This window comes from Hippoglossus stenolepis, chromosome 2, assembly GCF_022539355.2.
Source record: "Hippoglossus stenolepis isolate QCI-W04-F060 chromosome 2, HSTE1.2, whole genome shotgun sequence".
NCBI classification, from domain to species: domain Eukaryota; kingdom Metazoa; phylum Chordata; class Actinopteri; order Pleuronectiformes; family Pleuronectidae; genus Hippoglossus; species Hippoglossus stenolepis.
The window spans coordinates 24369700-24393426 of record NC_061484.1 but is presented as its reverse complement, the minus strand read 5'-3'; the positions used below and the strand labels follow the sequence as shown (position 1 = coordinate 24393426).

Sequence of the window (23727 nt, the reverse complement as noted above, 5' to 3'; positions counted from 1 at the left end):
GTACAAGCGCTGTTGAGATATTTCAGTCTGGACCAAAAAGATGAATCAGCGAATCAAGTGACCCGTGAACGCAGCCATCACTAAAAATTGATGCACCATTATTATATGTGATCTTCAAGAACCATCTGGAACAACCCGTCAAAGTGCACATCGCACCTCAGAGGGGTTTCTCTGCTGCTGACGTGTCCGTCTGCTTCCTCTTTGCTTAACGAATGAATTCAATAACACTAAAATCCCATCACATTAATTTAAATGTACATTGTGTACTTTTATTAAAACATGTTAGTCGCTCCTCCACACAACTATGCACAGAAAGACCTCGAGGGAATCACGTACCACAGTTTCCTCTGTTATGTTGAAAAAAAAATATATAAAACATGGCTTCACAATATATATATATATATAACAAAAAAATGCACTGCCCCAGTTCCCTTTTACAAAGAAATGTACTCTGCAGGGAGCTACATAATAGCACCGTGATGACTTACACTCCAACATACATCACAACAGATCATTACGACAACAAAAGTACAACAACAGACACAAAAAAAATAACACAAAACAAATTGAGGTTTGATGATGACAGACATGGCGGGTGAAGGCTGCTGAAATAAGGCAGTTTGGTATTTCTAAAGACGATCATGTATGATTGTGTATAGATGGGAATTAAGCGCACAGGTGATAATTACAGGAGCAGACATGGATGGATGAGTGAGAGCACCACTTGAAAATCTGAGGTTACTGAGGAGTCAGAAAAAGGCACAGTATGCACTTCTCATGAAAACACAGAGTCGGCTGTGAGAAGGTTTGTGATGAATATATGAGACTCAGAGTCGGAGTCAATAAAAGAATTAATGTTTAGATGAAGAACACTGTTGTAGGTAAATCGACTTATAAATATATGACATCATGTTTGTCTTTGTAAGTAGTTTTCTCCCTGCATGTAAAAAAAATGTCCATTGCTATTTTTTCCTATTAAATTACTCTCGCCGCGCCGTGAGCGCCCCCTGGCTGGGTTAACCGTTGAAGCAGACCGGGCCGACTTGGAAACCGAATTTCTGGTTCCCGTTTCCGAAGTCGGACACGGTCACGTCAATGATGGGGAGCGTGGTGGAGAGAGGGGCGTCGAACTCCAGCACAGTCCTCTCCTGCCCCGAGCGTGTCTGTGACGGAGAAACACAAACGTATCCCTGTTGTAAGTATGTGCTGAATCCTCTGAGTTCACCGATAAATAATTAATAAAGTGACATCACTATTTAATGCATTAAATAATCAAATAAATACATACTTCATTCGATGTAGGGTTAAACTTGTGTTGAAGAAGACTTTAAACTAGAGATTGAGACATCAACTCTTTAGGAAAATGTTTCCTGACGTTATAAATCGAGTGAGAAGCAGAGTCGTTTTCTAATAGCCTTCTATAGAAACTTTTCTTTGAAACCAGTGGAGTCGCCCTCTGCTGGTCATTCGAGAGATTGACTTGCAGTTAGCATTGGCTTCGCTTCTGAGACCCGCAGTCTACTTCCATTATCGTGAACAGCCAATGCAAGGTGAGCGTTGTCACATGACGCTCAGTGAAGGGATTTCTCTTTCAAAACTTTCTAGGAACTTTTTAAAAAGGACTTAAAATATATTTTTTATTTATTCTTGTAATATGTCCTTTCGTTTCACATTGGCGTCATTTTGTGTTTACTTTCATTTTCAGGCCATGTGCATCAAAATGTATTGAGATATTCTTTAGCGTGTTCGTTCATAAATATAGTTCTGAAGGTGCGAAGGCGTGACGCCATGTTTGAGACAAGAATGTGTCCGAGAGACCAGAGCTTCACGTGTGTTTCTCACCTGACATCCGTCATATAGTGCACTGATGTAATGTGTGTTCTCATGTGTCATCTCCTCCCCGTCGCTGCCTCTGAAGCGCAGTGCGTGTTCGTGGCCGTAGGTGGCGGTGTGCAGCCATGCGGCGGAGTTGAGGCAGTGGTAGGTGAAGGTCTGTGTGGCTGCGGCGCTCAGCAGCTTCAGGAAGTTCAGCTGAACGATGTGGATGGGAACGCCGTCTGTCCCAGAGTAAGAAAACTGGAGGAGAACAGCAGAACCAAACATCAATGTAATGTCAAGGACAAATAAAGTATGAAACTGAATAATTCATGAAGGTAGTTGTGTGCACATTCAGTCCTTTACTTAGGACGTGTCACTACAAAACTTTACTACACTATACAGACAATGTTATGACCTGAGTTGTAATGATCCTGAGGTTTAGTTTTCTGACGATGACCTGATTGTGTGTTTTAAAATGAAACACGAGGGAATCACCTAAAATATTAAGACCTAACTAAACACATTTAAGACCCAGTATGAAACATTTTAATCTCGATGCAAAATGCTCAAACCATACCTGTTTTCCTTTCCTGAATTTACTGTACCATGTGCCGGGCTTCTCCCCTTTCCAGGCAGCCAACTTCACCTGAAGGCAAAAAAAAAAAAAGCTTCAAATTCCCTCAATCCACACACAGACAGTTACTAGATATGCATTAATGTTCATTTTATCCCTAACTCATTAAACTAATGGCAAATGCTTCTTTTTGCTAAGAAAAGTTTATCAAATTATCAGAAAAAACCCAAAGAAGTAACCATAATAATGTGTTGGTGCATGAAAACTAACCGACTGGAACTTCTTGTCCGGGTGCAGACACGTCTCTCCCTGTGCAGTGAAGTTACAAAACACTTTGAAGGAGTCTCGATGGCAACCCTGGTTGGGATCGATCCAGTACTCGCCTGAGGAGAGAGGGGGAGACGAGTGCAGAGGGTTCAAAACTCTGAAGGCATAAGAAAAAATGCCAAAGAGTGACAAGTCCTGCAGATTTATTATTTGTATAAGATGGAGGAAAAACCAAAGGCGTTAGAGATGGGGGGTGAAAAAGAGTCTCAACATGCAGGGAAATCTGATAAGGTACCGTCAGGGAGCTCAGGGTGGAGGAACCACAGCTCCTTGCAGGTGCGGGCGGGGCTGTGGAACGTCCCGAGTGGGTTACGCAGACCCTCCACCTCCACCTTCATAGAGGACAGAGATGCAAACACTTCCTCCATGCCTTGGCCCTCCTTCTGCTTTATCCAGTTGCCCGGCGCCGCCTGGTCCCCCTGCATCCACTCCTCCTCTCCTCCATCAACTCCACCCTCCTCTTCCTCCTCCTGTTCAAATGCAGCACCATCTACCGAGGCCTGGGTTCTCCTTCTCCGTCCTCGCTCGTGAAGAGGCGCCATTCCTGCCACTCCTGCCGGCCGACCCTGAGGAGAGGAGAGGAGAGGAGAGGAGAGGAGAGGAGAGGAGAGGAGAGGAGAGGAGAGTTAATCAAAGCAGACAAACAAGTGAAGTTACACATTGATAAATGTAGGTATCTGCCGTTTGTACTGTTCTTGGATGAATTAAATGTCTATGAACTCACTGGTGGTCCTGGAGGTCCAATAGAACCGAGGTCTCCTCTGGGGCCAATTGGACCCTAATGCAAACACACACACAGCAAAATGAGTTCAGTTTGAGTAGAAGTAAAATGTAAACACACTGAATAAATCAGTTTACACTTACCTGGTTTCCTTTAGATCCCTTTAGACCAGCAGCACCCTGTGAGAGAGATAGAAGATAGAGACAGAGATGGGATAAACGATATTTCAGTAAACTCTATGCTGACAATAGTACTAATTCACAGTCACATGATCAGATGTACTCACAGAGAGGCCTGTGGGTCCAGGGGGTCCGTTGGGACCAGATGGACCAACTAGACCCTGATATTGAGCACAAACAAACAAAGCTGTCAGAAGAACAGAACCAGTAGATGTGGTTTTACTCTCTAAAATGCGAGAATAAGTCTTTTTGTAGCACCTCATCTCCTTTTGGTCCTGGTATTCCCTGGTTTCCTGGCAGTCCTCTGTCCCCCTTCTCTCCAATGTCTCCTGGTGGCCCTATCAGACCTATTAAACCACCATGACCCTGCACAGACGACACAAATCAGATCGCGGTCGAAGCCACAGCAAAAGGGCAGAGTAGATATTCAGGTGTGTACAGTATCCATGTACCTTGTCTCCCTTCTTGCCAGGGTCTCCCTTTAGTCCTGGTAATCCTGATGGACCCTGAGAAGAGAACATTAAACATTTAAAACCCATTAATTTACTACTCTGATGGGAGATACATCTGATGATAAAGTCGTCCTCCTCTCAGAAAAACTGCCAATCAGCTTCCTCTTTGTCTTTTCTCTTAAAAGAATAGCTCAACATTATTTGCTTTCCTGCTGAGAGTTAGATTAGGAGAGTGAAACCACTCTCATGTCTGAGAGTTTCAGTGCTAAGATAAGCTACCAAGTGTTTGTGCTAAGCTAAGCTAACTGGATGTTGGCAGTAGAGTTTTATTGATCCTCTTATCTAAATCACTGTATAAAAGCAAATAAGAATAAGTCTTGATTTAGTTTGGAATTATCATTTCCAATCTTCAAATATTGCTCATTGATGTGTCATCTTACCATGGGACCTGGTGGTCCGGTCTGGCCGGGCGCTCCATTCAAACCCTGCTCACCCTGAGAGACAGACACAGAAACGATTTCTTAACCTTCATCTTTTTTGTGCTTCTCTGATTCGTTCTGTGCTTTCTTTAAATTTAACTTACTGCAGGGCCGGGAATTCCTCTTAGACCCTGGGGGCCAAACCTGCCAGAATGCCCCTGGGCACCTACGGGGCCCGTTTTCCCAACGGGACCCTCCAAACCGGGGGCACCCTGAAACAAACAGACAACAGGGTGACTTTTAGTAACTGTTAAGATTCAGAAGTTCATGTTCAAAGAGTTGTTTCTAACTCACCTTCACTCCTTTCAGGCCTGACTTTCCTTCCTTCCCTTGTTTCCCCAAGTGGCCCTGAAGAACAACATTTCAAACATTTTAACCTTAATCTGTCACAATAACACACACACACACACACACACACACACACACACACACACACACACACACACACACACGCACACACAGGCACGCACAAACACGAAAACACCCACCCTTCGTCCAGGAGGTCCAGATGGTCCCGGTTCCCCTGCTGCTCCTGGTGGTCCCTGAGATGTTTACAGAAACAGGTTACATGGCCAGTCATGGTGTTTGTTTGACGACAACATACTGAATGCTCATGAATTAAAGAAAGCATGGATGTCACAGTGTGTGGTGCGTTATGCAGAGGAGAGGAGCTCACAGATTTCCCAGGATCCCCGGTGTCTCCTTTGGACCCAGGCAGACCATCCACGCCCTGATGAGAGAGAAAAAATGGAGGGCAAAGGAAAACTTAAATAAATACAAATTTTGAACAGAAAATAAAAAAGTCTGAAAGGTGAAATGAGAATCTTTCACGTGATAACAAAACACAGCTACTCACATTTGGTCCAGCTTCTCCCTGTTGTCCAAGGTCCCCTGTCAGGCCTATAGAACCCTGAGGGAGAGAGAGAGAGAGAGCAATAGTATTGTGGAGGATATAAATGTGTTTTGAATCATGTACTGGTGTACACAGAGAGAGCTGCAACTATGGAAGCCATCAAATAAAGACCGTTCAGTCCAAAACCTGTGTAATTGATAGAAACTGATTAAAAGGCAGTGATGCTTTCGTTTTATGGCTCTTAGTCAGATTATTCCCTCAGGATAATCTCCAGGAAGGACCAATTATCTACAAAGGAAATATGATCTTTCAGCTCCATTGAATAACTTTTATTTTGATTACTAAAAGTGCAGTCAAATCCTAAACAGATTAAACAAATATCTTTTGTGCTCGGTGTCTGCAACTAAGTCACTGTTTTTCTTTTTACCTCAAACTTATTATTCTTGTGGAATAATAATTTTTTTAATCTCATAAAACAGGTGTCAAAATGTCATATTTTTTGTGGTGCAGTAAAGTATGCTTTAACTTAAATATTATAGAGGTTCACACAGTAGTACAGTGGTCTTTAATGCATTGAATTGTCTAGTTTCACAGCAGAGTATTGATGGCTTCTCACAGAATTGCCCTTGGGCCCATCTTCGCCTGAAGGGCCCCTGGCTCCTGGAGTACCAGCTGCTCCTGGAGGGCCTGAATCTCCCTTCTCCCCCTGGTCTCCTTTATCTCCCTGAAGTAACGAGGGAGCAGAGAGAGCCACAGACAGAGGTGAGGCAGACAGGAACAATAAAAGAAGCCGAAACATTGAAGGTGGAAGAAGCGAGTTTGAGAATGAAGACACACTCACGAGCTTTCCTGAAACGCCGACGGGTCCAGGGTCACCAGCCTCACCATCCTCCCCCTGAAACAGAGACACATTGAGAGTGAGACATGCAGACATAGATAATGTGGGAACCATTTTAATATGCATAAACAATGTGCTATCAGTTTTTACCTTCTCTCCACCAACACCAGGCTGTCCTATCATTCCTAGTCGCCCGGTTGGACCCTGTACGGCACACACATTTAAATATTCAAATTCAAAACAAGTGCTTGACTAAATGAGGATGCATAAATATTTCTCTGAGACTTACCTGACCCCCAACAGGTCCTTGAGGACCAGATGGGCCTTGTTGCCCAGGTGGACCCTGAACAAACAAAAAAACAATGATTCATTAATGTGTGTAAATTAATGGAGATGTGATGAAAAGAAAGGAGGAAACAGGATAATGATCTCACCATCAGTCCCCCATGTCCACTCTCACCCTTTTCTCCTGGCAGGCCCGGCATGCCCTTGAGAAACACAGGATTAGAGGATTAGTGTCGCGCTCCAAGGCCACTTCACTTGGATGATCTGGAGTCGGACCTGTGAACAAATCTCACCTGTAATCCTATTGGTCCCCTGGAGCCCTTAAAGCCGCGTAGACCCTCGTCTCCTTTCGGACCGTACATGCCCTGCTGGCCCCGGGGACCTAGCAGTCCGTCCATACCCTACAATACAGAGCCGGAGAATCAGGAGGACACATTGTTAGAGGTTTATCGTAACTGATTTGAGGTTTTTTAACTTTCAAGACAGAAAACAAACAGAGCAGCAGACTCACCGGGAGTCCTGGCTGACCAATAGGCCCTTGAGTGCCAATGGGACCTTGGGGGCCCTTTGGAGAGAGAGAGAGAGAGAGAGAGAGAGAGAGAGAGAGAGAGAGAGAGAGAGAGAGAGAGAGATATTCAGCGATAATGACATCTGCTCTGATAATGAAATACAATTCACATAGATGTATGTCTCCCACTGCAAACTCACTCCTTCTCCTTTGTCTCCTTTGCTGCCTTTCTGCCCGGGGCCTCCCTGCTCCCCCTGTGGACACACACACAGCAGACACACACTTCATTACCACCGCACACGGCGCACAAACACAATTTTTACTTTGCTTCTCAAACTCACTGAGGAACATATTTACCTTATCTCCGTCATCTCCTGGAGGTCCAGTAGGACCCGTAGCTCCGGGCATTCCGACAGTTCCCTGGTCTCCGTCCTGACCTGCTGGTCCAACAGGTCCCTTGTCTCCCTGAGGCACAAATGTAAACCTTTAATGTGTTGTAAACTATAAACACAAACACATGGAAAAAACAACATATCCACCCAAAGACAAAAACAACTATTATATGTTTCCATCGAGTCAGTGAACCCACCAAGCACTTTATTAGGGACACCTGTAGACCTGCTTATTCATTCATTCAAAAAGCATCCAGTAAGCAGGAGTGGATGGAAATGCTTTGTTGACGAGAGGAGAATGGCCAGACTGGTTAAAGGCTACAGCAGCTCAGGTAACCTCTCGGTTCCACTCCTGTCAACCAGTAACAGAAATCTGTGGCTGCAGTGGTCAGAGGCCAAAAAGCTGGACAGTTGAAGACTAGAGAAGCTTGATGAACGCAGATGGTCTGAATATGGTGTCAAGTGCGTGAATCCATGGACCCAACCACATCAGGCTGGAGGTGGTGATGTATTTACGTGGGGAATATTTTCTTGACACACTTTGGGCCCCTTAACACGAATCAATCATCTTTTGAATGTCTTTTTTGGGAGTATTGTTGTCGACAATGTGCATCCTTTAAAAGCCACAATCATCGTCTAAAGACTACTTCCACCAGGATAATGAACCACAAAAGTGTCATGAGATCAGGGAACTTCAGTGGCTGGCCTGGTCACCAGATCTGATGTCAATAAAAAGGATTTGATGAACAGGAGTTTGGCCAGAAACCACGTGATGCAGTCATATCAGCAGACACTTAAAGGAATGTTTCCATCTTGTGGAATCAATGGTACAAAGTAGTTTTGAGAACAAAGAGAGACTCAACCCAGTATTAACATGAAATTCCTTAGAAAGAGCTTGAGGAATGTACACTGCAAGAATAAAAGGGCGTCAATGGAATACAGTATTACTGAAAGCAATACAAAAATCGAATTGAGAGAAATAATTAAAAAAACATGAAAAGAGTCGGATGTATTTACAGGCTCCCCCTTCTCTCCCATTGGCCCAGGTCCTCCGATAGTTCCGGCCCGACCCGGCTGTCCGATGGCCCCAGCTACTCCTGGAGGGCCCCTCTCGCCTGAGGCTCCCTAATGACACAGAGTACATGTAAGCACTTATTGATGAAGAGAAGTAATGAGATGGCAAAGGCAAGGTTTGGATCAGTAGAACTGTAGAAAACAGAGATATACTCTAACTCACGAGGGCTCCCTGGAGTCCGTTAGGTCCTGATCCTCCTTTCAGACCGGGAGGCCCCTGCAAAGATCACTTATTTAATTTAGAGAACTAAGAAATCAGGTGATGTCTCTGGGGTTTGGTCTGTGTTTCTGTGTTACCATAATTCCAGTCGCTCCTCGGCTCCCCCTGAATCCTTTCAGGCCCGTAGGACCGCTCTTCCCAGATGTCCCGGGTAAACCTGGGTCACCCTATGGGAAAAGAAGTAGAGTTATCTCCTTGCAGTTGCGGTTGCATGCCTCAGCCATTTTGTCAATATGGTCTCAATCTTCACGTCTGTTCCAATAAATAATGGCCAAAGAGGTGTAATTTATACAAAGGCATGAAACCACATTGTTAAAACACTAATAATCTCTCTGTAGTATGAAATGATGATCAGTCTGTGTGATACATCTGTATGAACCCACCTTTCCACCTTCCTTCCCAGCAGCCCCCGGTAAACCATGCTCTCCAGGGACCCCTGGTGCTCCTGGGTGACCGCGGTCCCCAGTTGGCCCAGACTCTCCTGATTTGCCCTGAGACGCACACAAGTGGTTGGGTCAATTATTACCATTACAGACATGAACCACGAGGTTGGAGAAATATTACATAACCTAAGTGATTCTCATTGTTGAGCTCACCTGTGGCCCCACAACACCGGAAGGTCCAGGAGGTCCCGTCTTCCCTTGGAATCCCTGCAGTCACAAAGATGATGTGTGTTAAACATGTTCTGGTGAGTCTGTGAGAGAGTTTTTGTGAGTCGACGGCCATTAGTCAAATAATAAATTACTCACTGCTTCTCCTCTTTGGCCTGGGTGACCTGGAAGTCCATCCTTCCCAGCTGGACCCTACACACACAAACAAATACGCCAAGGTCAAGGTGAGAAATCAATGGCCCCCGCCGTTGATCAGAGTTAAAGATGTCAGAATCAGGTCCAGCGTGTTTAAGTGTACTGCTGAACTTTTAAAATATGAAGAATTTCAAATAGAGTTTGGTGGATTTGTTACATCGGCAGCCCTTCTGGTTGTGTTTCAGTTAAGTGAGTGGGACAACACAGTAAGAGATTGGTAGGCTTTGTTTTTTAATCAATATTAAAACCACTTGATCGTCCAGAAACAGAGTCCCATAGTTAGTCCCCACGTGTGTCTACAGAGGGCGCTGTTGCTCAGTAAAAGTCACATAGTGTTGCTTTAAAGCTGTAAAATACAGAAATGTAAGAGCTGTCCCCTACAGGCCACTGGACATAATTCAAAGCATAAGGTGAGGATTTCTTTCTGGTGTGTTCACAGTTCTGATCAGATAATGACTGCTTACATGCAGCCAGTTTCAAAATAAAAACTTTAAAGTCCTTTCCAGTTCAAAATTAAGGTAATAACTTACGAATCAAGTATAAATTTGAGTGTTTTGCTACTCACGCTTGATCCTTTAGGTCCTGGCTCTCCGTTCCTTCCTAGCGGTCCTTGAGGTCCCTTGAAAGAAATGAGGCAAATTTAATAGATGATCCATCAGTCACACAATTGATGTGTTTTATTAAAAGCATTTTTCTTACCCTCTCTCCAGTAGATCCTGGGGGTCCATCATGTCCTGAGGCGCCCTATGATAACACAAGTAACAAGGAGAAGATGGAGGAAAATAATAGTATTAAATGTATTCATCCTTCAGTAACGAGTGACGGGGTGTTACTATTGGCTGGAGGAGAATCAGCTGACCTTCTCTCCTGATTTCCCCGTCGGCCCTCGTGCTCCTCTGGCACCTCGTGCACCCTGTCAGGGAGGAAACAGGAGTGAGACCAAATGGAGGATGTGCCTGAACTTTTACTAACCTAAAACTGCAGGTGTAGTTCAAATCAATCCCCAGTTCAGTGCTCAGTGAGTCTCTATGTCTGCACAGTGAAAAGTCAGACACTGGTTCAGTTACTGGTTTAATGAACACAGCGACATGAGAAGAAACATCCAACGAGCCATTTCTGTGCGTGAGATTACTGCAGGGTTTGATACGCGGGAGGATTTGTTGTCTTTGCAAGTCATGCAATGACTCTTGGAAGGAAAATAGTTCCCCACCAATGAGTAACAGAGACATTCTGCAAGAGGACTCTTGATTTAACAAAGCTAATGGACTAGAGAAAAACACAGAGATGGGCATTTCCTGCTGAACTGGTGCATATTTTAAAACACAGCACTCACATTTGGACCCCTCTGGCCTCCGCTTCCTGGTTGTCCTGCAGGACCCTGGGTAAAAGCACAAAAGACAGGATGTGAATTAAAAAGGTCTTACTTCCAGACATCATCCTCATCATGATTTTAAACTCTCCACTCACCTTTTTCCCTTTTTCTCCTGCAGTTCCCAGTGAACCAGGGAAACCATCAGAACCCTGTGGAGGAGAAATCCACAAACATTCATCCACCACATCTGTAACTTGTCAACATGAATTCAACCAATTGTTTATTATTTCCTTCATTTTACCTTTGTCCCCTGACGTCCTGGATACCCTGGCAGCCCTGGAACTCCCAGTTTTCCCTAGAAAATTGACAATGTATGACTTTTCTTGTACAAGATGAGTAGAGAACATTTTTATAAATTGCTATTAGCATTAAACATGCTAACGTAGCTTTATACCTTCTCTCCAAAAGTACCAGATGGGCCGCCTTCTCCTAGAGGACCCGTCTGACCTTTGGGTCCCTCGGGTCCATCTTCTCCTCTCCCACCTAGAACTCCATTGTCTCCAGTGTCGCCCTTCGCTCCCATCTCCCCCTTGGCCCCGGAGAAACCGTCCTCTCCCTGCAGACAGAGCGGAGGGTGAGGAGGACACAGCAGGACAGACGGTCAATCCAGTTTAACAGATTAAATAAAATCACAATGGAAGAAAAACAAAAAGCTGGCACTCTGTGCACAATCAGGATGTTTTGTTTCCTCCACGGTTAAAATACAGATTCTTACCTTCTCCCCTTTGCTTCCCATTAATCCTCGGATTCCATCTGCTCCCTGTTAAACAGGAAGAGACACAACAAAACTGGAATCAACTAGAACACACATGATATAATATAACTGGCTGTTTATGACATAAGCATGAGGTTACAACCACAACAAACCACATGTTGATATCTTGTTATCTCCTTCAGGAGCAGGTACTCATAGCTTGTAATACTTCCCTGCATTCAGGTTTTAAACCGGGTACATTTGTTCAATAACTACAATATTTCCATATTCAAATCATGTTTCAATGCCATTGTTATGGTGTTGAAGTTTAAGTGGAGGAAATACCTCCGCCAAGGCCCAACAGTCCCTATAAACTCAAACAAGATGCACCAAATACCACACACTCATAGATCTCAGTCACCTGACTATGCATGATATTACTCATAAAGAAAAGTTAAAGAAACAACTACTACAACTCTGATTTGCATTTTTTACCTTAACCCCTCGTTGTCCAGGATACCCAACAGGCCCCTGCACTCCCGAAGGACCCTACAGATGAAAACATACACACATTAATTTGACTGACACCTCCTTTGTCAACCCTAACAGCGGCAGAACAACAGACAAACGACAGACTTACCGGCAGGCCTTTTTCACCTGGAGTGCCTTCTCTTCCTGGATGACCCTGTTGAAAAGAAGCCAAGGCTGCAGTCAGGAATGCAGTTGTGATTCTAAGGTCAGGATTAGGTGCGACAGAATGCATTGTGTCTATAAGAGAGGAGAAAATATAGTGCAAAAAAAAGAGAAAACACATATACGTACTGAGGGCCCATCGTTTCCAGGTAAGCCCTGCAACCCTTTCTTCCCTTGAGGCCCCTACCAGATGAAAACAGACCAATCGATTATCACCACTTCTGCACTTCCAACTTCTAAAGATGTAATTCAAAGTAAAAGAGTCGTACCTTGTCTCCTGGCAACCCGACTAACCCCTGAGGACCAGGGAAGCCCTGTAGTGGAGGTGTAACGTTAGTGCTTCTGTGTATTCATTAATGTGATTAGTTGTTAGGATCTGAGCTCATACCACTATTCCAGGGTTGCCTTGTTGTCCCGGTGCTCCCGTGTCTCCCGGTGATCCCTGTTACAAACAGGAAATGATTACGTCGTGGGGTCTAATTTGTCATCAGGCTCTAGCGTCTCCTATCTTTAGTTTACTCACTATGTTTCCCTTCGAGCCTTGACCGCCATCGATTCCTCGAATGCCCTGTGGGGGGAGAGAAAAGAAGGCAGTTAATGGAAGCCACTCTTTTTTTGTTCCTGTGTCCTCGAGTGCACTTGTGTGGCCTCCACATTTAAACGTTGAGAAATCACAGGAGCTTTACATTACAGAAGTAATAGCACCCTGCAAGAGGATGTATGGGGTTTAAAGGGAGATTGTGACACTGCCAAGTCTATACTGCACATGTCAATCTCCCTATATGGGATTCATTTTCTGGCTTTATCTTTTTTTCCCCTGTCCTACTAAAGACACGAGGGGGGGGTTCGCTGCCTTCTACCTTGAACAGAAATGTCCCTGAGGCTTGTTACGCGAGTTTCCTGGACAACTACATGAAACCAAAAATCAGCCCCCCCACTAATCACCTCCTTCTTTGATGTGTGATGCTTAATTAACCGACAACATGTATATGGAAGCAGGTAAATATGTAATTTAAAGAAAAAGCAGCTCCTCAATGTGTAATCCAACAGCGACAAGTTCGAACTTGTGCTGCTACAAGTGCAAACGTAAATTATGCACACTAGAAAGAATCTGCTTCAGGTGTTGGGAAACGCGATGTTGTGCTTGGCAGAGAGAGACTCTGAGTCACATTCTCAGTTGCAGATAAGAATTACATAACATCGTGTTTAACAAACCGACAACTACTATAAAGTTGTGATTAAACATTATCATATGGAATTATCTGATCCTGACACCGCAGCTCGATTGATTCGGATTGGTGAGAAGAGCCTCGGTTTCACCGCATGAACGAACACAAAGGTCTTTCTACTGCTGCCAAGTGTGATGATTAATGTGGGTGACTGTTTGTGTGTGTGTGTGTGTGTGTGTGTGTGTGTGTGTGTGTGTGTGTGTGTGTGTGTGTGTGTGTGTGTGTGTGTGTGTGTGTGTGTGTGTGTGTGTGTGTGTGCAGAGGAGGTATGTATAAAAAGGTGTAAGGTTCACACTCACAGGTTGGCCTGGGGGACCAGCACGACCTCTGGGGCCATTCAGACCTCTGGAGCCCTGAAACACAGTTACCATACAATGAAATATGATGACATGTGTGTGTGTGTGTGTTTGTGTGTGTGTGTGTGTGTGTGTGTGTGTGTGTGTGTGTGTGCTCTCATACTTGTTTTGTGAGGAGCAGTTTGACATTTGTGTAAAAACCTCTGTTGTGTTGTCTGAGGCTCAAGACTTATCTCTAATATTTTTTCTGTATAATATTTTGGGGCTTCTGATGGAGACAGATATCCAGACCAAGACTCTGTCTCCCGTTTTCACACAGTTTAAGGTCCAACTAGTTTCTTTTGTCACACAAGTCAAACGTTTCTTGACAGAAAACACAAACAGTGATGTCTGTACACAAATGCAGATAAATGACAAGGGAATTTAGCCGATTCATGTGTTCCATCTCTTTTGCTCTCCACACAGACTGATCACCTGTGAGCAACCAAAGGCTGCTCAAATGGCTTTGGTCAAAGTAGAAACTCGTAAATTAGTAGAAATATAACATTTTATTTAAGCCGCTGTTTAAAAAAACCTATAGTTGTTAAAAAAATGTTTTTATTATTCTTCAATGTATCGACATTGTGAAGCTGCAGAAAAAAAGCCTCTGACAGATGGACTGACGATAGTTTTGTTTACAGGTATAGTGTATTTGTCTATAGATCAAATCCAAAAACACTGGACCTCCCATTTCCCATAATGCAACTTGATAGCCTCTTGACAACCTCATCAGGGTAATTTACTCACACTTTAACTGATACTCATATGTAAAATCATTGGTGTGATGTATTTTAATATTTGTGTGTTTGTGTGTAAACACTCACAGCATCACCTGGCTGTCCTCTTGGCCCGGCTGGCCCATCAGAGCCCTGTGAGAAGCTCAAGTGTTACTACCTGGATGCAGAGGCACAGACTTAAATATAAACATGAATCCCTACAAGCACCATGAGCTCTCACCTTTTCCCCTGACTCTCCTGAAGGACCTATCAGACCTGGTTTACCTCTGTCCCCCTTGAGAGAATAAACACCCGGAAGTTGGCTGTTAGTTTCATGAATTATCAGCTCAACACTGCTCATCAATTCAGTCGTCTAAACTTACTTTGTGTCCTTTGTTTCCAGGGAGACCAGGCAGGCCATCAAACCCTCGATCACCCTGAGATTTGGATGAATACACAGATGGGTTCATATTGTAAAAGACAGAGGAGTCAGTGAGTGGATGATGTTGACGTCAGTTTATTTTTTACCTTGGCTCCAGATTCTCCTATTGCACCACGGCCTCCATCTGTACCTGAGCGACCCTGAGGAAGACACACGAGTTACAGCTTTTGAGAAAAGATGCAGTTTTTCCCCTTGGATTCTTCTGAGGAACCAGATGTTTATATATCGAGAAAATAAATCCAGTAAATAGTCTCACCCTTTTCCCAAGTCGTCCGTTCTGACCCGGGATACCTGGCATTCCTGAAGGACCCTGGGGGGAAAAGGTGGAATGAGAAAGCCGGTGACAGTCAGGCTGGTTCTTAGACGAGCTCCAGTGTTATTATACGAGTGTGTTAACGAGATGAGCAGCTCACTCACCGTCGGCCCCATGTCTCCGTTGGCCCCCTTCAGCCCAGAGGAACCGGGTGAACCCTGGGGGAAAAGTTTAAAAACATTGAGTCCTAAACAAGTCGGCTTTGGAATCCTCTGTCTGATACCATTCACACACGTGCACACATTTACACTACAGGAAGTTGATGACTTTATATCATGGTTCCTTCGTTCCCTGATTTTCTGTGTTGTCCCTACTCAGGATATGAATGTAGCAGGTTATTTAAAACACTACAATTAATAAATAAGGATGTTTTTAACTAAACACTGAAAACAGGTGTGTTAAAGCAGGTGATATTCAGAATCAGAATATCTAACATATGTTTTGCTGCTTTGTACTTGTCGGCCTGAACTGCAGTTTAGTAACATTCAGGTTATATTTGTATTTTTTAATCTTCTAACACTTCTTACAGCAATGTATTTTTTCCACTAAGTATAAGAGGCCCATGACTTCGTTGTACTTCTTATTTTAACCCTCAGAAATAATGGTGCTGCACCCCCCCAGTGCTGGATCACGAGGCAGATTCTTTCAGACGGTCTGATGTGCTTCTTGACTGTATATTTTAAATTCAACCGGGTCATTACAGTTCAAATATGAACCCCTCACACCGCATTCGACAGCCCAACCACTCTCCGGCAGATTATTCACCCTTCACCTGAACCTCCACTTCTTCTGAAAATAAAGCAGCATAAATATATACACCAAAATGTCAACGTGCTGTGATTTCACTCACCAGTGGTCCGGGTCGTCCCCTGAGACCGAGTGGTCCCGGAGGTCCCTTCATAGCCAGCTGGAGGAGGAGGAAGGAGAAGGAGGGAGAAGGAGGAAGACGGATTTAAGTCAGTGACATGCAAACTGCAGTAATTCCACAAAAGCTCTTTACATGTGATAAGTTATTAAAAGTTTGTGAACCTTGGTCTGCTGCAGGATGGCCTGGGCCTGCGCCTCCTGGGCAGAAACCACAGCACCTGTCTTTGGACCGCCACCTGACTGGAACTGCACACACACACACACACACAGACACACAAAATGCAGTCAAGTCAAACTCAATACCCCACCTAGTGGCCAATGTCTAGCACTGCTATTCAACTCTTAAATAAAAAGTTGAGTACGGGTGAAATAAATTTAAAAAATCCAGATAGACAATCGGAAAAACACAACAAATGTAGATGTTTTTGAGCACAAGTGACTCTGTAATGTATGAAAATGACGTGAATCATAATCTGCGATTGTCACATTCACCAGATCTCAACCCAAGTCAACACCCATGTAAGGACATTAGTCAACAAAGCTTTGTGTTAACACATAAATGTGGCTGATAAAAATATATTTTGTGGAACACTTAAGAACTAAATTTGATGACAATCAAATAAATGTTTAAAGTGGTTTCTGGAGGGTTAAGAAAGAGCAGGAGATATTTTACAAAGACAAACAAATGGTTAATTTACGTAACAATCCAGAGCCGGCCCCGTTTCCCTGTTACAACATTCACACGTTGCCATTTCCCCCGAGGCTCCGCTAAAAGGTTACCAGGAGCAAATAACTGCCACAGCACTATGACTGCAGCCTGTAGGGCCAAGGGCAACACACAAGGATCGTCATGTTACCGGTATGAGCATGATGTTGCCTGGGGGACCCGGGATCCCATCAGCTCCATTCAGACCCGGCCGCCCTTGAGGCCCCTGAGAGGAGACACAGGAGGTTAAACGAAGACGCCAACGTGTGGTGGAGTCAGTCGCTCACATGTTGAACAGAGGAGGGTCCTTACCAGCTCCCCGGGGTCTCCTCGAGGTCCCACTGGTCCTGTGATGCCAGAAGACCCCGGCTCTCCCTGCGAACAGACAACAAACAGTCAGTTGTGAGTGATGGAAACGTTTTCTATTCATTTACATATTAAAAATCATATGCAAAACTAAAGGTTAAGGTCAAATGTGTTTCAGGGTAGACGCCAATCAGCCGTGTCACTCACCTCAGGTCCTGGAGGCCCGTAGGCTCCTGTGATCTGCGTTCCCTGCAGAGATGTCACAAAAAATTTGGTTGAGTTTTATTTAAACACTCTGATACATGTGCAGTATTAATATCAGACAAATACAGGGGGGGGGGTGTTGATTGTTGTTGATTTATGAAGTAAATTTTGTACAGAAACATAACATAAATCAGTATTTTTCAGATGGAGACATTTCATTTGGTTAGAATTTGATCCAACATGTTCAGAGTGGGATATTTAACAGTTGAGCTATAAACTAGTCAATAGGTATAGGCAATACAGGAAATATGTATATTCATATATGTGTATATATGGTATTTTTTAATGGTGTATATGTATTTTCATATCACCCCCCTGTACTTCTCAGTACTCTGTGAAACAGAACATGTCACTGTTTCTATTTTTACCTCAGACATAGATTTGATACTTCTCCGCTGCGGTTTCTGACCAGCTGACATATATATATATATATATATATATATATATATACACACCAATTATTTATACATGTGCAATCTTTGTCACACGCTAATATCAGCGGATAACATCTGCAAGTGGATTTATCTGTATTTATTGGACTTTAGCAATTTTTGTCAAGTTTGTTGACAAATTATAACAATTATTCAGTTAAATCTGAATTTTTCCGATTAAAACGTATGTTAAACATCTCAGTGCGGTGCTGTCCCGAAACAAGCTTCTGTGCAAGACCTTTACAGAAGCAATTATTGTATGATTTTCCTCACTTCCTGTTTTGGATCAGGACAAATCTGAACAGTGTAAGTGAACTATAAACATCACAACGTGGCAAGGTGCAAAATTCAAATCACAGGAGCTGCAGTTATTTGATAAAGGTCAAATGTGTCAGAACATAAAATAATAAAAAGAAGCATCGTGGGGCTACAGAGATTAAGAGTCAGCCAACAAATCAATTACTAGAGATTTAAAGAAATAGGATTCTTTGGTACAGACCCCCAGCAAATATCACATCATATTCATTCTGTTAAATGAACATTTTATTCAAAAATTACCATCTCATATTACAATCATTCATCTTTCAAGGTTTAATATCCCTCCCTTGTCTGGTCGTGTTGTGTGAGTTGTTTCATAAAACTGTGTATTTGTCTCACCTGTCCCAAAATGCCTGGTTCTCCTTTTTGTCCTTTCTCTGGTAAATCCTGAGGAGAGGAAGACGGACAGACACACACTCAGCATTAATGCAGACGAATCTCAACACACAGAATACCTGACATGCAACACTGGATAAATCATTGTTATGTGGAGGTTTGGATGGGGACCTGTGTGTTGAGAGAAAACTCCCGCTCTCTCTGAGCCGGTCCATAGCCCTCGTCGTATTCCTCCTCGTACTCGTTCACTTGGTAGTAATCTGTAGAGTTGTCGTAGTCCTCGTACTCTACGATCTGTCCCGACAAACAGATGGTGAGAAAGATGCAGGAGAGAGAGAGAGAGGAACACAACACTGCTGCACGTCCTGCTGACCCTCACCTCGTACTCTGTGACATTAGGGCCGACGGCCACCTCGGAGGCGGAGACGTCATCGTAGAGGTCGCTGTAGTCAAACTCCTCAAACTCTTCCACCACATGTTTCTTGGGCGCTCTCTCCACCTGAAAACCATTAAAGAGTCAAAGGATGACAGAGGCACCGAGCCACAGATGATGCATGACGTCAGCACACGTAATGTTTTCTTTAAATGTACAGAGAGCATTGAGATGGAAACGGACAGGTAGTATTGTGATAGTACAGAAAGGAGGTCTATTGAGATGTGAAACACTTCCTCTGCCGGCTGTCTGAGTGAGTGATCTGCTACACGCAGAAGAAATGAAATATGAAGAGCGGCTCCAGCTGGCCTCCACTCAATATTTGTAATTTGGCTTCTTCAGACCCGCATATTACATCATGACAGCTTCGTCGGTTCCATGATCGCGTCTTTTCTTTTTTCTTTTCTTAAAATATTTCGGACAAAATAAATCAGGGAACCAGGAATGCAGTGTTGTGAGCCGTGTGCCAGGCGATAAATCAAGCAGCATCGGCAGAGGAAGGATTTGAAACTCTTCCCAGTGGTGTGAAGCACTGGCACACAGAACCTGGCAGAGGAGACCGGATCACAAAAACCACCCAGCGTATTGTACTACAAGACGGAGGGATGCAGAGAGAGAGAGAGAGGGTGAGGGCTCAGTGGGCATTCAAAGCTTTTCAGGTTTAATATGTTTTATTTCTAGAAGGGAAAATCAAATCTACTAGAATAAAAACGAGAATAAAACACATATAGATAAAATCTGCACATGCAAAACCTGCATTTACAGTATAATGGAAACCGAAAGGGAGTGTTTCTGCTGCTTTTGTGGTTAAATTGAAGGCGTTTTAAGACCATAATGTCAAGTCATGTTCAACAGATATGACGGAATATCAAAGTCACAGAATTACTTACACTTCCCCATAATTAACGATAAGGTGAAGTAGCCGAGAAGAGAATAACCAGACAGTAGGTATCCTGAGTCTATCCCACAGCCGAGTGTACTGAGATCAATTCTGACTGGGTGTTTGTTTTTGTCGTTTTATTACAGTGTGCAAATATCTGTATCATTGAAAACAAGACATATTACAAACTGCACACACCAGCAAACATTGATCTTTAAAAGAACCCCAAAAAACTAATTTTAAAGTGCAACAGAAGTAGCGTTAAATGAACGTGAACATAATTCAGACCTACCTAAAAGTATGTAAGACCTAGTATTTAATATTTTAACATGTTGAAGACTTGACCCTGCGAAAAAACCCTGAAATAGTGTTTCAAAAAGAAGATTTCTTTGTGTGAACATATGAGCCACTGATCTATTTTTGTCTCCTCTGCCCTTTGAACTGTCCATACATACCTGTAATAGTTTCCCTCTCACAAATGAAACCTCAGGGGCTTCTTCACTTTTTAAACGACAGCTCTGGATTTACAGCCTCGACACCTGAAGTGCCTCCAACTGTATGTTATGTAAAGAATGATCCACAGAACGACTGTTTCCCACGTGGCTGATCTGCTTTCTGACCACTTTGCTGTTCTCGTCTGGAGGCAGACATGTGGTTCGAGTCTCTCTAAGCTGCGAGGGGGCGGGCGGCCGAGGGGCTTACCTCCTCAGCCTCTGTCAAAATGCTGTCGTAGGGCAGCGGTGCGTCACAGTCTGGGATGTAGTCCTGACAGTACGTCTCCGCCGCTCGGGGGTCGTCCACGATGAGCAGCTGCTGGATGTCCCCCTGCGTCACCACAACAAACACAAACAAGGCTGAGTCTGGTGAGATCAGTGGAAACCACATGAGCGTCAGTGTAAGTGTCACAACGCTCTAAAGATGTCATCACTGATCCTCAATGAACAGCGTGTCATTAATTATACGAATGACATGTGTCTCCCATGTCTGTATTTTTGGCTGCGTGTGATCATTTAGCCAGATCAAAGTGACATAACTTGACTTTTTATTGTTGCTTTGCAGCTAATCAGCTCCAGAGGTTCAGTCTAGAGTTGCCGCGGCACATGAAGTCGACAGACACACACAGACACACACACACACACACACACACACACACACACCCACACGAGTCCAAGCCAAACACGGGCTCGGAGCTGTTCAGTTAAACAGATGGACCACCTGACACTGTGCTAAAAACAAAGGTCGGAGGTCACGTTTGAAATCTGTCAAAGTGTCCTCACTGCGCTGAGGACACGTCAGAATCAGAACTCGTGAAAGTCTAGAAAGTTTTTACACAGCCACAGATTATTGGGAATAAATCTGCAGGATCTTGTAAGTTTGAACAGGGCAACGCTCATTTAGATTTATATGAGAATATAAATATTTATTAGTCAAATCTTTATATGTAAATTGAGCTACTTAATTATTACTTTTTTTACTTGAACATACAGTACATATAAAAACTATGCAGTGGTAAGTGCGGTACAGCTGCAAAACCACTGGAGGGCAGTGTGGAGGGAAATCCTTCGTGTTGATCCCTTTTGTCACAATTTGATGGATACAAGCAAACAAGCAGCAGCAAGCAGAGACACTTCCTCACCACACACAAGGAACTTATTGTGGCTTTTTTTATTTATTTTTTTGCATCTGCCAAGTTGGTTCTCCCAAAGGCAAAAGAGTTTTCACCGGACACGGCAAATGATTTCGATGAAATGAGCCTCGTTAGCCACTTTCAACATGTGCAACAGTGTGAAGACTTTCAGCTCCACCGGCTTAAATCTTTCCCTGCTATCGTATTACATAACCACAATGACAGTGATATTCTTACTTCAAACACGTCTTCGTCCAGCAGCCGCGTTCCGAACACGGTGACTCCCTCGGTGCTGACGTGGGGGTCGTGACCTCTGAGCAGGTCCAGCGTGTCCAGCTTTTCACAGTCCAGGTAGAGGGTCACAGACTGGCCCTCCACACTGTAGGCTACTCTGTGCCACCTGGTGAGAAACAGAGAAGAACAAGCTTCTATTTATTTGTTATATTTATAGAAAAAGTGTTTGCAGAGGCCTTTTAAGGGAACTTTTGTAGCATGTGTTACATGATTCAAAACTTTAACGCAAAGGAAACACAAAAGGGGGTGTTTGGGTGCCTGTTTTTGTGTGTGTGTGTGTGTGTGTGTGTGTGTGTGTGGCAGTTACCCACTTGCCATCAGCCAGGTTGATCTTCCTGAAGGTGGGGTAAAGTTCGGGAGATGGCTGACCCTCGTGGTCCTCATAGAGGAAGACAGGAGAACGGCCGACCTCCACACCCAGCTGCTGTGTGCCCTGAGAGAGGAGGAGACACAGAGGGAAGACGAGGTGTGATGAGATAAAACTATGATACGAAGAGGAACCAGTCATTTTTTAGGTAGTGTAAACAGGTTCCTTGACTTTGGCCACATCTTTAACACATTTAGCAAAAGCATATTCCTACATTGAGGACAACCTGCGATGCTGATCCCAGTAGGAATCCTGCAGAGGCCCAGGTTGCCAGGGATTCAGTTATTTGGCTCAAGGGCAAATTAGAACGATGGATAATGTTGCAGAATTATCGGATTAAAGGAGGTGTTTCCCTTTTCATTTATTTGTGGACACAGTCAAAAGATTGTGAGTGACAGAACGCAGAGTGGATAAAGAAAAGAAAAAAGATTCAACATGATGTAAGCCAAGAGAAAGTTTGGTTTCCTCATCCCGGTGTCGTGTGTGTGTGAGACGCGTACCTGCGAGTCGTACAGCGAGAGGAGAAAGACCTGTGAGCCTTTCACAGCTTTAACTGTCGTCATCACTGAGAAATTCATAGGGAACGGAGAATCTGGTGGGAACACACACACACACACACACATTTAGACGCAGGCTCTCACGGCACAAATTCAAATTAATGGCATTAAACAAAGCCTCTGTATTGAAATGTACCGGGGAAGAGTTGCTTGGTGGGAGCGCTCAGTTGGATCTTCTTATCGATTTTAAAGGAGAGGTCAGTTTCTTCTCTGCCCGTCCTGCTGGTGCACAGACCGGCCTCCAGCGACACTCCCTCCATGTCCTCCGACAGCTCCAGGACCTTCAGGACATCGATAGGAGCGGCTGCGAAAAGACAAGAAAAAACGCTAAGACTGAGACGATGCTTGGGTTTGAGGATGAGACGATCTGAGGCTGTTCATCAAGCCACTAACTTATTATTAAGTATTAAAGTAGATTAAAGTAAATGAAAGACAAAAACAGGCCTGGTCGAAAATCACACACGCCCATTATTTTCTGCTGCAGCGTCACAAAACAAGTGCTGCTTCTGCAAAGCACCGGAAACCACAAGCCCTTTGTCATTAGGCAGAAAATAAAGAAAATAATCAGTCACCGAAGATTTTCACTGTCAAACCTCAAACACGACTCACACAAGATCAAAAAGCAGGGAAGGATCGGGGAGGATTCATCACTTTTGGCTCGGCTACAACCGAAGCTTTTTTTTTTTCATGATTTTCTTTTACGACTTTTTCTTTGACTGACTGGGGGTTACCACATTGGGGAGGAGGATGTCAGTGTGGGAATAAAGAGAGAATACAAAGGCTTGGATAGGATCAGAGGCCCAGTGACCTTTGTATTAACAATCGGCAATAAGGATCCCAGTTTGCTCGAATGTTATATAATAAGAGGGGAAAGCAAAGTATAATTTAAACCACACATACACGTCTAAATGAATTTTGTTATTAAATTGTGTGTCCTCTGTGAAGACACTTGTATCTTTGTTGTACTTCCTCTGAAGAAATCTGAATCTGAGAGAGATGGAATTAGATTAAACACTATTAA

General features: G+C 43.8%; 1 protein-coding gene across 1 annotated transcript; it reads right to left on the bottom strand.

Annotated features, from left to right (window-relative positions):
* Window positions 1-293: 293 nt before the first annotated feature.
* Window positions 294-23003, bottom strand: LOC118114799 (collagen alpha-1(XI) chain). Its single transcript, XM_035165487.2, has 65 exons — window positions 22843-23003; window positions 22650-22741; window positions 22094-22215; window positions 21726-21888; window positions 20564-20686; window positions 18928-19047; window positions 18720-18842; window positions 18552-18599; window positions 17407-17448; window positions 17206-17268; window positions 17045-17119; window positions 16350-16433; window positions 16171-16227; window positions 15425-15478; window positions 15264-15317; window positions 15094-15147; window positions 14949-15002; window positions 14807-14860; window positions 14674-14718; window positions 13814-13867; window positions 12809-12853; window positions 12674-12727; window positions 12555-12599; window positions 12415-12468; window positions 12233-12277; window positions 12088-12141; window positions 11614-11658; window positions 11293-11454; window positions 11140-11193; window positions 10994-11047; window positions 10860-10904; window positions 10386-10439; window positions 10226-10270; window positions 10092-10145; window positions 9470-9523; window positions 9317-9370; window positions 9104-9211; window positions 8798-8887; window positions 8664-8717; window positions 8444-8551; window positions 7392-7499; window positions 7235-7288; window positions 7038-7091; window positions 6820-6927; window positions 6676-6729; window positions 6531-6584; window positions 6392-6445; window positions 6245-6298; window positions 6020-6127; window positions 5407-5460; window positions 5227-5280; window positions 5039-5092; window positions 4845-4898; window positions 4655-4762; window positions 4512-4565; window positions 4072-4125; window positions 3878-3985; window positions 3727-3780; window positions 3584-3619; window positions 3444-3497; window positions 2955-3285; window positions 2663-2775; window positions 2396-2464; window positions 1843-2076; window positions 294-1163 (listed from the first exon to the last, which is right to left on the bottom strand). The coding sequence occupies exons 1-65, from the start codon at window positions 22964-22966 to the stop codon at window positions 1017-1019; spliced, it is 5109 nt and encodes a 1702-aa protein (XP_035021378.2). The 5' UTR covers window positions 22967-23003; the 3' UTR covers window positions 294-1016.
* Between the last annotated feature and the right edge of the window lie 724 nt (window positions 23004-23727).

What these genes read in the sequence shown, in the direction of transcription:
- LOC118114799 (XM_035165487.2), bottom strand. Translation starts at nt 22,966, where the DNA reads ATGGAGGGAGTGTCGCTGGAGGCCGGTCTGTGCACCAGCAGGACGGGC. An exon ending in GAGGACAGCCAGGTGATGCT is followed by an intron (nt 13,868 to 14,673) that starts GTGAGTGTTTAC and finishes ACTGTGTTTCAG; the next exon opens with GGCTCCAGAGGTCTGAATGG. An exon ending in TGGGAAGCAAAGGGGAGAAG is followed by an intron (nt 11,455 to 11,613) that starts GTAAGAATCTGT and finishes CTCTGTCTGCAG; the next exon opens with GGAGAGGACGGTTTCTCCGG.